Below are 17,497 nucleotides of genomic sequence, written 5' to 3' on the forward strand. Positions count from 1 at the left end.
ACATAGATAGATGACTAATTAATTTAATTGGAAGGACTATATATACAGAATATATACATATATACATGATGATGAAAATGATGTAGCAAATTAAATGATATTATATTTATTTATATATAAATATAATTTGGTAGGTGGAATTGTTAAAACATATGGTGATACACTCGTGTGCGTGGCCTGACATTGGAGCATAAAATGAGGGGTCCGATCCAAGCGATGTGGGTTGCGGTGGCACAAAGAAAGAAAAAAAAGTACACAGCATGAAATAATAAATATATATATACTAGTAGTAGATAAATAGTATTAAATTAAATGTGTCTAACCATATGTATCTATATGCGGGGGGTAGAATTTATTCAGGTGAAATTATAAATAAATAAGAATACGATATGATATGATTAATAGATGGTTTTGTGGAAGTAGTAGAAAGCAAGTTGGGGAGAGAGAGAGAGAGAGAGAGAAAGAGATAAATGAATGAATGGGACCAAAGAAAGAGTAATGAAAGGAGTGATGATGGTGTGTGTAGGGTGAACAACGGACATTTAGCGGATGGGCTGCTGTGGATTAGTGTTTTCTTGGGACCATTTCTTCATCAGGGCTGCCCCCCTCAATATTCATAACCACCTACCACTATCAATGTTAACTACTAAGTAACTTATTATAATGCTTTATATGTTTTTTTTTTAATAAAATAATGAACCATTAAAATAATAATTATTAAAAATGAATTCCCCCTCCCTCCTCTCTTTTAAAGGAATTCCAACTGAAATTAAAAAAATATATATATAAAGAAAACTTTTTAATTTTCTATGAAATACAGATTTGTGTTTACGTTTCGGACATATTTCAGATACAACACTCGTTCGATACGAGTATTTGCTGTCTAATCGTGTCTTAATAAAAAATAAATTTTTTTTGGACATGCTTAGACACATCTAAATACCATAATATATCAGCGTATCTATCTTTATTCTTAACATATATTTTTAAAATAAATTTAGAAATATTATATATTATTATTTATTAAAATAAAAAAATATTTTAAATACTTTATATAATTGAAATAAGACATTTAAAATAATTAAAAAATTATTTAATGTTTTAATGTTAATAAAATATCAAAATATCATTATAATTTATCTAAAAAATATTTTATATTTTATATATATGTGTATCTCTATGTCTTATAAGATTTTAAAATTTATATGTTAGTATATTTTATATTGTGTTATATTCTATATTTATGTCAATGTCTATACTTCATAGTTAATTTTTAATTTTAAAATTTTACCTACTAAAAACTTATACAATTGTGTTTACGTAAAATTGTTAATTGAGAACCGTTAGATACGGTGAGCCTTCCGTTTTAACTGATACCCGTTTCTTGAAAGTTGAAACCATAGACTATCTCGAAGCCATTCTCATCTATGATCTATTTGAGTACCATAGATTCTTACCCTTTTTTTTTTCTTTTTCTCTTTTCATTTATTTATTTATTTTTACTTATTCCAATCTGTGGTCGCTTCTTGTTTTTTCATTTTTTCTTTTGTCATGAGTAAGACTGGACTTGCTTTTGACAAAAACAAAATCAGTTCAGGAGCAATTGTTTTTTTATTTTTTTTAGCAATCATGATAAATTCATCGTGGTCAGGCCCTTGACACCGTGGCAGACTGGCAGCAAGACACTACAGATAGGGTTAAAAGCCTGAAACCCAACTTAGGTCCAAAGGAAAAGTTTTATTGGGCCTTCATAATGATATTAAGGTTCTCTTTTATATTTATTTTTTGTTGACAAGAAGCGGTGGGCTAACAAATACTTTGTTTTTTGACGGGGAAGAGGGTGTTCATTCCACTGGGGCTGCTATGATATCTAGCCAGGCAAGATTTTGAACATGATGAGGAACCTCTTCCATCCACACAATATTTGGATTGGTAATAGCTATTTTGCTAGTTCATGGGCAATTCTATTCCCATTTCTTTTAACATCAAAAGGCACAAATCTAATCTAAACTCACTAAGGACAAAGCATCAGCCACAAAAGCCCCAAAAACAGTAACATTCCGCAATAATCTCCGAAAACCAACACTCCTTTGCTAATTTCATGACCAAATAAACCGCAAGTGCCTCTGCTTCATGGGCTTCAAGTGTAGGATTAATAGGCCATGTTGCTGCAGCTAGGATTTGGCCCAAACCGTCTCGAACAACCGCACCCGCACCTCCATTACTATTTTGCCTGATTTGGGTAGTGGGGATCAAAGCACTTATCTTTTTCTGGTCTTGAAAACAGAACTCATTAGAGCACAAAACAAGGTCTTCTCCTTTTTTTTTTTTCCAAGTTTGCAAGCAGCCACCGATCCATCCTTTCAGAGTAGATCCTGTGCCATTTTCCGTTCTCAGGAGAAAAGGGCTACCAAATACTGAAAAGGAGAAAACGATAAAAAAAAAATAAAACCTTGTTGAAGCATTTTAATGTTGAATTATGCTAAGGAGACAATGAAAATTTTCAATGGGCTGATTATTTAACCCAATATGAATAAGAGAAGTGCTACACATACAAGTTTTTTTGACTTACAAGTCTTACAAGTTACTAGGCCTTTTAATGCGTTATTCAACATTTTCTATTTTCAAAGCGCTACACTCAAAATGGTTCTTCTTCTTCTTCCTCTTCCTCTTCCTCTTCCTCTTCTCTTCCTCTTCCTCTTCTTCTTCGTTTTTTTTTTCGATTTTCATAGTTTCTGAAATCAAACTTTGAAATCGTTTTGAAGAAGAAGAAGCAGCAGAAGATGAGGAGAAAGAGAAAGAGTTCTGAATTATGCAACGAATTTTGGGTGTATTTCTTAAATACTTTGGGTGTATTTTTCGTAATCCTTTGGGTGTATTTCTGTAATCCTTTTGAAGATAATGGAACTTCAGAAATACACCTAAACGATTACAGAAGTACACCCAACGGATTTAAAGAAATACACCCAAAATTTGTTAAAATACATCTTATGCATAATTCAGAACTCTTTCTCTTTCTCCTCCTCATCTTCTACTGCTTCTTCTTCTTCAAAAACGATTTCACCATGAAAAATCGAAAAAAAAAAGATAAAACAGAGAGAAAGAACGTAAATGAAGAAGAAGAGGAAGACGATGAAGAAGAACGTGCAGAAACGAAAGAAAAGAAGAAGAAGAAGAGTAAGAGGAAGAAGAACGTGCAGCAAGAAGAAGAAGAAGAAGGAGAAAGAGAAGGCAAGAAACGAAAGAAAAGAAGAAGGAGAAGACGAAGAGGAAGAAGAATAGTTCGAAGCGTGTTTTGAGCGTTAGTTTTAATTGAACTTGTAAGGCTTACAAGCCTTAATCGCTTGTATGCCAAGAATTACTCTATGAATAAATAATGAAAACCACTTCATATATTACCTAAATTCAATAACTCTCGTTCAATTATTTTACATTAAATTTCAAATTTTAAATCTCCCAATTTCAAATTTTAAATTTTTAAAAAATACAATTAGTTATTTCAAAATAAATAACCATTCGAAATTCTAATTTAACATTTCACTGTAATATTCTTTTCTTTTTCAACTGGGGCCATTCCCACCTTCATCAATAATCATCCCACACGCCACTCACCCTTAGTAAAAGCAACCATCCACTCGAGAATAAAAATAATCATTCGCATACCTAATGAATTGAACATCCAACATATTTTAATTATATATAACTAAATCCAATCCAATCAAAATAATCATTTACATAAAAATTAAAATAACCATCCGCATACCTACTAAAATGATCATCTCAAATTGACCATTAAAATAGAAGAAGAAGGAGATAAATAAATAGAAAAAGCAACTATGAGCATCCAACAATTTAACTTTTATTAAAAAAATATATAATTTGACACATGAGTCTTATGATTTGATGTAACCATAAAATTGAAGAAACTAAAAATAAAAAAAAGTTCAACAGAGGAAGAGACACGAGTGAAAATCAAAAGTAAACAATTGAGTATTTGATTTGATACTGCCAAACTGGTTGTAAAAGAACTATCAGAAAATCGCAAAAGCAGACAATTTTTCTCCACACTGCCCAATAAGAAGGAGCTTGATTAGGTAATCGTAATCTGCACGAGCCCTAGCTGGTGGTGTTGCCATCGATGCTTACCACTAAACTTTGAAGGCAGAAAGTGAGAGAAGGGTTATGGTATATCCGAGAGGGAGAGAGATTGGATGAGAAGAGAGGGAAGAAGAGGCGTCGGAAATGGTTATCTACAAGGACCCATCTGGTCGAGTATCGGGAGAGTGGCGTGAAGCGACAAGTTTTAGATGTGTGTATCGGAGGTTATGATGAGATTAGGAATAACTGTACGTAGTGTGAATGAGTTTAAATATTAATTCTAATTTTTTAAAATTTAAAATTTGAAATTAAATAATTAATGATTTAATTTTTAATTTAATTTTTTTTAATTTTATTATACACATTGTAGGAGTGGATCCTCTCCAATAAAAAAAAACTGGATGGTATCTAGTGTTTAATCTCATCTTTTATTGTTCTCTCTCTCCTCTTTAATTTTGGTCACACTTGTAGAATTAAAGGTGAGAGATCACACTTTATTCTTTCAAGTGTTAAAAAAATTGGAGAAAATCCATTTTCCACTTGTATACTAAAATCATTGTCTCCTCATACTTTCTCTTAATAAAAACATTAAAATTATTATTTACATATTTACAAGAGTTTCTAATTAAAATTTGTATAAAATGTAGACTACTTTAAAAATTACACCGAAAAAAAAAAAAGTTCAAATGCTAGTAAAATTTATTATTTTTAGTTAGTATTTTTTGTTATTAATTTAATTTTTTTTACTATAATAATTCAACAACGTATTTTTAGTTTATATTTTTAAATATTATTAGTTAACTATTAGTTAAAAACAATAGTTTTTTTTTTATTTTCTAGTATTTTTCTGTTTAAAGTTCAGCTAAAATGTGTAAGAAATGCTGTAGCATTCCAAGAGTAATTAAGACCATAAATTAAATAGAGAAACCTAGGATGAAAGACGCCAATAACAATTCTTATTACCTTCATATACATATTTAGCTACATAACTTGCATGTGTACAATATTGAATGAAGAACCAGTGGTTGCTATATTCGTTCTTAAACCCATGATTGATCCTAAAAACAGGTAAACCACCAATGTCTCCATGTTTTTCCCTATTAATAACACTGTTTTGTCACAAGCATAAATTTTCAATCATCTTCTGAACAGCAACCCCCCCAAAAGAAAAAAGAGAAAAAAAAAAAAAAACCTTATCATTATCAAGAAGGGATTGAAATAAGGAAAGAAAAACGTTAATGTTAATTTAGGTATTTAATTAATTAATAAAACATGCCCATAGATGAGATCAGAATGGAAGAAGGTAGTGGCGCAGTGATCAAGAGTTCGTCGCAAAGTATTAAAGAAAATGGGTTTTGCGGTTCTCCTGAGGTAGTTCTCATCATACAGAAGGTATCATAAATAATTATAATTATAATTCTTCTTCTTCTTATATATATATATATATATATATATATATATATATATATATATATATGTATCTAGATCTTTAGGTTACAGAGATTTAGATGCTATATCATGAAATTATTTCTTAAAAAATTTAAACTAATAGAAAAGAAGACATAATCATATGGGTAAGATATGCAAAAGAAATACATAATGAAATAGGAGTGTTGTAATGTAACAGGTAATTGCGGAGACAATTGGGACATACTTCTTAGTATTCTTAGGATGTTGTGTGGTTGTTTTGAATAATGTAGAAGGGAGTGAAGGTGCAATAACATTTCCTGGGATTTGTGTGACATGGGGTGTTGCAGTTATGATATTGATCTATGCTCTTGGTCATATTTCTGGTGCACATTTTAATCCCGCTGTCACCATAAGCTTCGCTCTCTATCGCCGATTCCCTCCCAGACAGGTACATATATACCTTTGTCTTTGCTTTCATGGATTATAAAGACAATTTTCTCTAGAGAAAAATGATGATCTTATGGTGCTTTGTAACTTTATAAGGTTTAAATTAGTGACAATAATGAAGCAATGAATAAAGTGAAGAGTAGAAAAAGAACAAGCTTTATTTTTTATTGTGGCATGCATGCAGGTGCCTCTATATTTGATAGCGCAAGTGCTAGGGTCAGTGCTTGCGAGTGGGACATTGTACCTTCTATTTGATGTGACCGATGATTCTTTCTTCGGAACGGTACCAAAAGGGTCATATATTCAGTCTCTTGTATTCGAGATCCTCACTTCCTTTCTTTTGATGTTTGTTGTCTCTGCCGTCACCTCTGATGATAGAGCAGTTAGTATCATTTCCACTTTTCTTCTTTTTCTAACACTACTCCCATGCATGCATCACTTTTTATAAAGTGTTTCCTTTATACAATAATATAAATGAAAGATGTACATTTAATATATTACAAATATAATTTCTCATTTTTAATAAGAAATAAGTAGAGAGTATTTGGATTGCACACATAATATAGCTGCACTGACCAATAAGCTGTTATGCTCAATATGAAAACTAACTCAATCATTTATAATTAACTATGTATCATTTGACTCATTTAACTTATTAGTAGTATAATTATATTCTTCACACTCACCCCTCAAAATTAGGTTAGTTCTTGAAAAAATTCGAAGTTTGGACTTAAATTGCTTAATGTTTAATTTGCAGTTGATAATGATTTTGGTAACAATATCAGCAACTTGGTCAAATCTAGGAATATGAACAACATGCAAAGTTTGCTTTTGCAGTTTGTCCTGAATCAGTTGCACCTCCAATTGAAAATGTTTCATTCGTTCATGCACTATTGGGTTGGCTATTAAAAAAATAGTGTTTATTGTCACAAAAAATGATAGGAGAGATTGAAAGAGTGATTCTTAATTCATAACATAAATTCTTCGGCCACACTAACTCTCTTTTTCACAAGTAGGTAGCTTTTTGAATTCTACTTCAGTGTATGATTTACTGATTGTAGCTTGCCTCCTACAAGTCCAAAATTTTAAATTAGTACAAAAAAAAAAAAAAAATACAATAAACAGAAACTGATTTCCTATCTTCAAAGTCAGCTGCCAAATCAAAATATGAGGAGTCATAAAGCCTCATATCATCACATTTGTGTAGTAACAATCCATGTTCTTTGGTTTCTTCTGAATGACAAAGCACTTTTTTAGCATCCTTCTAACAAGTCAATAGGAGATAATGTATGAACTGATTATAGTTAAGTATTGTAATGATCCAACCGATGTCCTGAACAATTTTGGATTTTCAAACTTCTCAGACCTTGAAGACAGAATTTGCAGAGAAAATATCATGGGAGTTGGCATGAGATTAGCCCCTGCCATTTCTAATTTTGAAAGTATCATTAATATACTTAGTTTGAAAGTATCATTAATGTATGAACTAATCTTACTTTATACTTTTGTACACTGTCATTAGAGGTTTTTTAAAGAACTAAAGATCATGTTTAGTCCTCATGAAGGCATTATACTCATCTAGCATAGTCTTATGCCAATGAAGACTTTGTAAAGTAATTTTGGCAGATTTATAGGATTGTTCTTCTTTAAAATTAGAATTGAGAATAGTTGTAAGTAATTTAGGCTTAGTAGATCCAGTTTTGGATCTTGTAAGCAGAGAAGAAGTATTTTCAGTTTGAGAATTCTTATCATGATGCGAATTCTCATGCTGACCATATTCTTGATGCAGACTAGGGAGTTGAATTTTAATCCTTGAGATAAGCACCACTTGATGACTATTGACCTGATCATGACATACTGAATCATTCAAACTATTTGATTCTATATTTTGTTGATTTTGCAAAGTAGTCTTCGATCTTGTTCCAAATTTCATAGCTATAAATACAACCCACCATGTTGTTCTTAAATGCTGAATCCGTGCACGCCAAAAGCCATGAGGTCAAATTGTAATCATCCTGATACTAGTGTTTGAATTTTTGACTTTTTATCCCAACTTGTTAATTTTCTAGAGAATCAAATTGAGGAGGGATTCGATTGGAATACAGATGATCTTCAAGATATAGGCCATGCATGGCAAACTAAACTTCTTGTTAACAAGTTGTTAACAAGTTTGGTGATTATTTTCACCCAACTTATATGTTTGTTTGAGAGGAAAATGGAAGGAAAGAAAAGGGAGGAAAGAAAATGGGAAAGAAAATGATTATTTTTTTTTGTTTGGTTGAAAAGGAATATTAGAGAGAAAAAAAAATGGATGGAAAAAAACTGGTGGGGTCCACCAATTTTTTTCTCTCCAACGTTGGAAAGAAAATAGAGAGAAAACTAATATTTTCTCTCTACTTCCAATACTACCCCTTTACTTTTTCAATATATTTTATAATATAAGGATAAAATTATCTTTTTATAACATTTCTTTCTTTCTTATTTTCCTTCCATCCAAACACATCTAAAGAAAATAAAAATTCACTTAATTTCTTTCCTTTCCTTTCTTTTCTTTCTATTTTCTTCCTCTCTATATCTTTCCTTCCAACAAAAAAGATGAGATGGTATAGCAATAATTGAGGAAATAAAGTTGGTAACATTGGTGGTGTTGTTGGTTGTAGTGTGCGAATTTTTAATTGTTAGGCATGGATCTTTAATTTTGAGCTCTTGATATCATGAAGAGGTTGTTGAATCTTTCATGTACAACAGAAAATAAAGAAAAAGATGATGAATAAAGGATAAGAAAAAAGAAGACAAATAACTATGAATTAGACTTGAAATTTAACAATAAAAAAATCAATAATGAGTATTTAGTGACACACATAACACATACTCCTATATATATATATATATATTAATGAACATCTCAAAATTATAAATTATAATAATTAGCATTATACTGTAATAATAAAATAGTTATAAGTTCTAAATAAATGGGTAATAGTTGTCATATGCAGCAGGACTTAATGTTAATGTTTTTTTTTTTGAAACAGGTTGGAGAATTGGCGGGAATTGCTGTTGGTATGACAGTACTAGTAGATGTTTTTGTTGCCGGGTAAATTACTTTAAATTATATATTTATATTTCTAAGACGAAAAGTTTTTAATTAAATATTTATTTTGACTTTTTGAGAATAAAACAAACTTTGCTCTCTAACATTTATAATAAGGTAAACAATTTTTTCCTCTGCGTTACGTGGTGTGGTGTATAGTATGTAGCACTTGCTAATATATTATGAATTATGACTGATTTAGAGAGCAGAGCTCTCAGAATTTAAAAACTTTTCTACTACCTTATATTTATTATATACTTTAATTTATTAAACATTTGTACCAATAATAATTATGTTAGGTGACAGACATTTTTTATTTATTTTATATCTAAGTTAATATTTATTAATTTTTATTTTATTCATTTAAAGTATTAGTCTCTAGTATTTTTCTAAATATAAAATTAATCAAAATGATAAATACTTTACATTTTATAACTATGAGGTCTTAGATTTTTAGATTATTGAAATAGTAACAGATTCATATATATGATGAAAGATATTCTAGACAAAAATTTTTATACCAAACTCTTTTTCCGTTTTTATTATATGTAATTAGAGTATTAATAGACACTAGTGTGTATTAATTTACTTTTTTAATTACTAAATATACAAAATTATAATAAATATAAGATTAATCAAGATAATATAAATGCCTAATATACTAATTAATAAAAAGTTTTTATGTTTGAGTCTTATAAAGAATATAAAAAATGATTTTTTTAATATAAATAATGAAATTAAAGATATTTTAGAAACAAAAATTGGTGCATAAATAATCTCTTCTTTCATCCCTAATATTTTAGATAAATTAAATTTTTATTTGAGTGAGTTGGATGAATGCATGGATGCAGGCCAGTATCAGGAGCATCCATGAACCCAGCAAGAAGCTTAGGACCAGCGTTGGTGATGCATGTTTATAAGGGATTCTGGATTTATATAGTTGGACCATTTTCAGGTGCCATTCTCGGTGCCTCTGCCTACAACTTAATTAGATTCACCGATAAACCACTCAAAGAAATTGGCCATAACACTAGTTTTCTCAAAAGCATGTCCAAAGCAACAAGCTTCCGGATATGAATAAATAATGAGTATATATATACATATTATTGTTATTATTCCTTGTTTTGATGAGCTGAGGCCATCATCATCCTCAACATTGCCATGCATCTATGCCTCTTTAGGATTATAAGAAATGGCATGAAAAAATTAATGGATTCTGTAAAACAATAAAAAAAAAAAATCGTGTACAGCAAACATTGTATATTATTTTTTTAGAATTTTTTGTGTAAATATACTAATTAATTAAATCACTTAGATTTTGTATTATATAAACGTAAATGTGTGCTAATTTAATCACTTAGTTCGGCGGTCATATTTCTTCTACATGTGCCAATATTTTGTATCATAAAAGAAATATTTTCGTTTTTTATTAGGTAGGTGTACATGCATAAATTAATTAAAAAGTAACAATATTATATTACTAATAAAATTTATTATTTTTGTTAATATTTGGTCAATATCTATCATTTAAATATTAAATTTTTAAATCTTAATAGTATGAAAATAAGGTAATGTATACAAATATTATCAATATTAATTAAAAATGTTGACCCCTAATATTTTTTATTAGAAATATATGAAAAGATCATAAAGATATCTTTTAATTTGTGTTATTTCTTTTGGAGTCAACAATGATCAAACTTTATACCTTTTAGTCATAGAAGTTTTAGTATTATATTATGTAGTTGGTACTTCTTTCAAAAGTTTAAATTTATAGAAAGAAATATATAAAAAAAAATTATATTTCTAATAGCACAATTGACTATAAAGCCAAAAATTAACCAATTCGTTGAGATATAATTATTTATTATGTATTTTTCTCTCATACGAAGTCGAATTATATACATTGTTTTTTGTTATCAAAGAGACACATTTTATTGATTTATTAGTAAATAGTTGATCCAAATTTAGACCACACCTATTAGAAGTTGCTACACGCCAAAAGGCATCATAAAAAATACAAAAAAAGAAAAAAAGAAAAAAAGAAAAAAGAACAAGCTAATAAAAGAGTTCATCAGAGTTTTCAGTGGAAGAACTTATCCACCAGTATTTTCAATGCATCAATAATCTGTCGAGCAATAGTGTCTTTTTGTTCAAATATTTTCAAATTTTGTGCTAACCATAACACTACATCTTTGACATTGTCACTCCCATCAAACTTTTGTGTTGTTTGCTCTGGTGGCCTCCTCCTGATTTTATCGCTACTTCCATCCACCATCTCCAGGTCTCCAAGAAGGTGCTAGGTATGAACTAAATCTCTAATTCTTGCCAAACTTCTTTTGTTTTTTTGGACACTCAATTAAACAATGTATATCACTGATTCTGGTTCTATCTGACATTTAGGGCATGTACTGCTAAAATTGGAGATTCACTTCTGGATTCACTGGTTAATAGGAGGGTTCCATGAATTATTTTTCAAACAAAGACCTTGACTTTTGCTGCTGTTTTCAAAGTTCAGATTGAGTTCCAGATTTTCTTCTTTGAGAAGATTGTAGGAAAAAAAGAAATAAGCTCATGGTAAAAATATAATCAATGTTGTATCCTGATTATACAATATAAGTTTCTATTTTCTCTTTGCACCATATTAGTTTATTTGATCCTTGATTAACTAAAGATTATAGAATGTTGGAAATATCTACCGTAGAAAAATATTCTGTAATTAATTGTTCATTCTAGTTTCTATTTGGTAGTAGTATTTGATTAACCCATATAAGTTGCTGGTTTGAGTCTTGTAATTGATTTCTCTAAATTTTTTCTTTATTTACTCCCCATAGATCATCATAGATTCAAATAGAAACCCCAAAACCCACACTCTATTTAACTTATTTTTTCAAAATTTTTCTTCCTTCTAAAATACTCCGCCATTTCCACAATGAATTTTGTCACAGTTCAACTGTTATGAATGAGAAAAATAGAAAAGATCTGCTGCGAAGGACCTTGTATATATAATAGCGAATTTGTATTTGCAATTAGTTGCCACCCTTATTTTGCGAGCATCACCATATTTAAAGTTTAAGATCCTTGAATCCCATTCCTTCTTGTGCCTTATCTCTACATAAAGTGTCCTATCAAACCTACTACATTTTTCTTTTTGTATCTCTCTGTCCCTACAAAAATTGTATCATTTTCCTGTGAATGTTGTCTAATAGAGCCTTGGAAAGCTTAAAATAGCTTAAGGCATATAACCGAATAGTCGAACCAATTGCTTTTACGAGGACTTCTCTTTTGCTTGATGAAAGTAAGGATCTTTTTCAGGGACTTAACTTCTTGAATACTTTATCCTCTACGAATTTGAATATCTCCTTTTCGGATCTGTTGATTGTCACTGGCAATCCCAAATATTTGTCTTGGGATCCAACATTAGGAACCTGTAATAACTGAGAGAGATCTATTTGGGTTTGTTAGGGAGTGTTTTGACAAAAGAAAATTAAGGACTTGTTCAGATTAATTTGCTGGCCACTTACTCTGCTGTACTCCTGTAATAGATGCAATAGGTTCTAACATAATTGATCTGTAACTTTACTGAATAGAATTGAGTCATCCGCAAAGAATAGATGGGTAATAGTAGGGCACCTTCAGCTAAGTCTTAGGCTAGAAACCTGTTTACTCTGTTCTCCTCTATGGAGTAGGTGAAAAAAACCTTCTATATATAGTAAGAAAAGACAGAGGGAAGAGGATCACCTTGTCAGAGACCTCTTGACGGCTTAAAAAAGCCTTGTGAGTGACCATCCACAGTCACAAAGTACGATACTGTAGTAACATACTCCTTTATCCAATCAATTCATTTGCTACAGAAACCCAGTTTCTCCATAATTTTCCAAACAACACTCCATTCTACTCTATTATAGGCCTTACTCATGTCTAATTTAAAATCCAGGTCATAATTACCATATCTCTTGTTTTTTAAAAAATGCATAAGTTCATGAGAAATTAGAACATTATCACTAATCATCAGACGACCTTTGATGAAGGCACTCTGATTCTTACTAATTATCTTGTCCATCACTCCTTGCATTCGATAAACAAGAATCTTGAAAATAGCTTTGTAGAAAACTGAACGTAAGCTAATCAGCCTAATTTGGCTCACAGTATACGCACCTGGTATCTTCGAGATTAAGCATATTTGAGTGTGATTCAAGGCCCTTAGTATTCTTCTTTTTTTTTTTTTTGTGTTTTTGTACAATTTTCAGCATTTTTTGACTAAATTTGAGGAGTTGGAGCAGAAGTCTGATTCAGAGACAGAGAAAGCACTGCAGATGCTGTCCAGATCTGACCTCCTTGCACTCGGAAGAGATTTTCTAGAGCTACAGAAGTCCAAATGGAGTGTTCTTAACGGCTATGGAAAGCTAACTTTCAAAACTTTTCAGCAATGTATAATAGTTGATACTTTGCTTTGGACTAGAAGGCCCAAAACTGGCATCCAACGCCAGCCTCCTGCCCCTTTCCAGGCGTCCAATGCCCAAGGAGCAGAGCCCAGCGTCCAAATGTAAGAACCAGAGTTTTCACGTAAAACTGTTTTAATAAAATAATAATTCTTAAGTGCCCGGAGTAGATTCAAAATTTATAAGTTTTAATTTCAAAATTTAATGGTGAAATTTGATTTCAATAAATTTTTTTGAGTTGGAAAATGTATCTTTTCGAGAAGTTTTTGTAAAAATGCGCACTAGCTCTTAGGCCGGCAGCACCGGCTCTAGTTTGTCCGATACTGTGTTTTTAGAAAAATAAGAATTTGAAAATTGATTTATTATTTTGAAAAGACAAAAATAATTTAGAATTAAAAACCGGGCACTAATCTTAAAGGTTTTGATCCAAAGTGGGCCAAACAGACCAAAAACACTTAGCGGGTTGGACCAGGCCCAAGTGGGCCCAAGTCCAACATATAAATGCCCTAACTAAGAGGCATTCAGCCTCATTTTCAGAAAAGAAAGAGAGAGGGACGGTGAGAAGAGAGATGAGAAGGGGTTTAGGGTTTTACTATTCATCCAAACCTTGTTTTGATCATAACTTGAGTTATGGAGCTTCGATTGACGAGCCGTTTGCGGCCATGCGAAGCTCTCCACGAGATATTTGTTTTTATCTAGGTTTTGCTGGTAAGATTTCGAAACTCAAACTCCAGTTTCCATCTCAAACAGTTCTACATTTTTGGTTCTATTTCTTGAGTAGATTTTGTGATTTTGTTTGTTTAGGGGTGATATAGTATTAGAATATTATTAGGTTTTATTCTTAATCTCATTGGATAAGGAAGGTTTTACTAAACCCTTATGTTTAGTTATTTTTGTAAGCCATAGGTTTGATGTTTGTATGTTATGTGATGTTAGATTGAGTTTTGGTGTTTGTTAGAGTTGGTTGAGGCTTTGGATCGAGCCTGGTGGCTTCGTTTTGGTGTTTGGTGCGTTTGAGAATTAGCCGAGGTATGGTTTTGGTTTCCTTTATGTAATATGTAATGTTTCCGAAAACTTAGGCTAGTGGACCATAAGATAGGATTGCATGATGTTGGTGTGTGCCTAATTATTTATGAAATTATATTGTATATGAAGAGGATTATAGGAAATGTTGGAATGTATAATATATGTTTATGATGCTTGTTGAAGGATATTGATGATTATGATGTGTGATGACAATTATGATGATGATGGGTGGTAAGTGAAGTATTTATGTATGAGAAATTATTGATGTGTAATGTTATTGTGAAATGTTTGGGAGTTTAATGATTTGATGATGAATGTTGAGAATTATTATGGTTGTTGAGAGTTGTTGGTATTGTTGATGATAGATGATGAATCATGAAAATATTATTGATGAATGAGGAGAATTATGAGTGTTTATGATGATTTTAGATATTGAAGAATAATGATTTTGATGGTGTGAAATTGTATAAATGGGAGGTTATTGATGGTTGAGTTTGAGGAATGAGTGGTATGGAATTTCGTGTTGTTTTGGTAGTAATTGGATTGTGAGTAGTTTGGTTTTGAAATGAGAGTTTTGGTGAAAGTAAGTTTTTAAGGTTTTTGGTAAAAATAGGTTTTAGGCCAACTTTGGCGGATCGAATATTGAGCTACAGTTTTCGAAATAGATTGGTTTTTAGATCAAATTAAAGATAATTCAAAGAGTTTTAAAATGGTATAGATTTTGTAGAAATCTAAATTTTGTAGAGAAAGATATGATCGTTGAAAGTTTGGCTCAGAAATCTGAATTCTGTGAAGTTGCAGAATTTGTGATTTCTGGTTTGTGTGCTCACGCACACTGCTGTGCGCGTGATCCGAACAGTAGCAATTTTTAACTTGTGCGTATGCACAACCTTGTGCGCATGCACACCCTATGTATTTTTGAAACTGTGCGCACGCACCCTCTTGTGTGTACGCACACATGGGGATATGGCTGTTGTTGGGAGCGTTAGCATGCTCTGTGTGCGCATACAACCAATGAAGTTTTGTAAGCTGTGCGCACGCACACGTTGGAAGGTGCACTCTGTTGAGGGCGTTCACACGCATTGTGCGAATGAGCAGAGTTGGAAATTTTTACTTCTGTGCGTACGCACACCTCTATACGTACGCACACTTCTTGAAAATCCTCTTGGGCGTGCGTACACACACCTCTATGCGTACACACACTGCCCTGTTTTTCAAAGAAAACCTTATTTTTAACTGTTTTACCTTCCCAACAAACTTGTAAACTTCCGAAACACTTGTTTAAAACATTTTTGTCAATTTTAGGATATTGAATCAAGGGAGAATATAATAAAAGAATAGAAAGGGTATCTTAGTATGAGTTAGAGCCGGTGACCCAGATTTGGAAGGTTTGTGTAACTTCTAGTTTGAGTGGGGCGTGTTGAGTTGTGAAGTATATGGCTGAAGAGGTTTTTGAGAAGTTGAAAACTGGTGATGGTTATGATGAGTTGAAGGCTTGGAAATGAATGAGGAAATTATTGGATTATATGGGAGTTTGCGGAGCCTATATCTCCGGCATAGCAGATTTCTCTGCTGCATGAGTAATTATTGTTGAGAGTGTGCGGGGCCTATATCCCTGGCGTGGCAGATTTCTCTGCTGTGTGACTAGTTGTTGTTGAGAGTGTGCGGGGTCTATATCCCTGGTGTAGCAGATTTTTCTGCTACATGAGTAGATGTTGTTATTTCCTTATCTACTGCATGAAGTGTACGGAGCCTATATCCCTGGCGTGGTAGACTCCCTACTGCATGAGTGTACAAGACACTATATCTCTGGCGTAGAAGATTCGCTGCTATATGAGTGTGCAGGGCACTATATCTCTAGCATGGCAGAAAAGGCTACATCCGGAAGGATGTGTTGGGTTGGCATTTACGGACCGACAAGTGATATCACGAGCCAATAGGACAGGCATTCATCATATGCATCTCTTATGTGCTTGTTTGCTTTGATTAATTGGATTTGCCTAAATGTATAACATGCCTACTTGCTTCTTGAATTACTTGCTATATTTGAATATTAACTGTGTATTACTTCCTTGTATTACTTGTAATTGTCTGGTGTTGAGGAGGTTAGGTAGGCGGTGGCAATGGGATCGCATGGAGGTTAGGTTGGCGAAGGCTGTGGGATACAGCGGTGTGATTAGTACTATTCATAAATCCTTTAAGATTAGAAAACCCTGTTTATTGTTTATGGTTTACGTTAATTATTTTGTTTTAAGCTTGAATATTCTGTATCGATGTGAGGTTCTAGGATTGCCTTCGGCGTTCCAGAACCTTATATCTTACATTATTGGGTATTGTTACTATACTGAGAACCTCCAGTTCTCATTCCATACTTGTTGTTTTTTAGATGCAGGTCGTAATTCACCTCGGTGAAATTGCGGACATGGTGGCAGAGCGAAGTATGGTTCTTTCCTTGTTTACTTTTGTTTTATTTTTCTGTAGTACTTTCTCTTACCTTTCTATTTTAGACTTTATGGCCTTAGAGGCTTGATTTGAGAGATAATTTGTATAAGATTTTTTAAACTTAAAAAACTCTTTGTATTTCAATTTGACTAATCGGCCTAAATTCCGCAGGCTGTGACTAGTTCTCTTTTTGGTATTTCATACTTATATATATATCTTGTTAATTTGATTATTGCCTTGTGTATCCTGGAGCTATCTACAAGGTTTATATGTATTATGTCTTGTCCTGTTTGTTCTTACGCATTTAGTTATTGTGCGTGGATGCTTCGCATTTTGTATTTCAGCTTTACGCGACCTTGAGCTTTTATTCCTTCATCGGACTTCTAGTATTACTATTTCTTTCTATATATATAATATATGAGCCTTAGAACTATCGTGACACTTTGTTATCCCTTGCTTTACGGCGCGAGTTAAGGCTTAGGGTAACGGGGTGTTACATTTAGTGGTATCAGAGGGGTTCGTCCTCGTGAGCTTGAGGGAT

The 17,497-nt window shown here is 32.0% G+C and overlaps 1 protein-coding gene across 1 annotated transcript; it reads left to right on the forward strand.

Moving 5' to 3' along the window:
- The first annotated feature begins 4,964 nt into the window (after positions 1–4,964).
- LOC112740376 (probable aquaporin NIP-type) lies at positions 4,965–10,342 on the forward strand. Its single transcript, XM_025789116.3, has 5 exons — positions 4,965–5,490; positions 5,726–5,956; positions 6,140–6,337; positions 8,988–9,049; positions 9,898–10,342. Exons 1-5 carry the CDS (start codon positions 5,371–5,373, stop codon positions 10,121–10,123), a joined length of 837 nt encoding a protein of 278 aa, XP_025644901.1. The 5' UTR covers positions 4,965–5,370; the 3' UTR covers positions 10,124–10,342.
- Positions 10,343–17,497: the final 7,155 nt, after the last annotated feature.

Source organism: Arachis hypogaea, chromosome 14, assembly GCF_003086295.3.
Source record: "Arachis hypogaea cultivar Tifrunner chromosome 14, arahy.Tifrunner.gnm2.J5K5, whole genome shotgun sequence".
NCBI lineage: Eukaryota > Viridiplantae > Streptophyta > Magnoliopsida > Fabales > Fabaceae > Arachis > Arachis hypogaea.

Excerpts from the sequence above, each read along its gene's own strand:
- LOC112740376 (XM_025789116.3), top strand. The coding sequence starts at position 5,371 with ATGCCCATAGATGAGATCAGAATGGAAGAAGGTAGTGGCGCAGTGATC. Across the intron at positions 5,491-5,725 it reads TAGTTCTCATCATACAGAAG|GTAATTGCGGAGACAATTGG; the intron begins GTATCATAAATA and ends GTAATGTAACAG. Across the intron at positions 9,050-9,897 it reads GTAGATGTTTTTGTTGCCGG|GCCAGTATCAGGAGCATCCA; the intron begins GTAAATTACTTT and ends GCATGGATGCAG.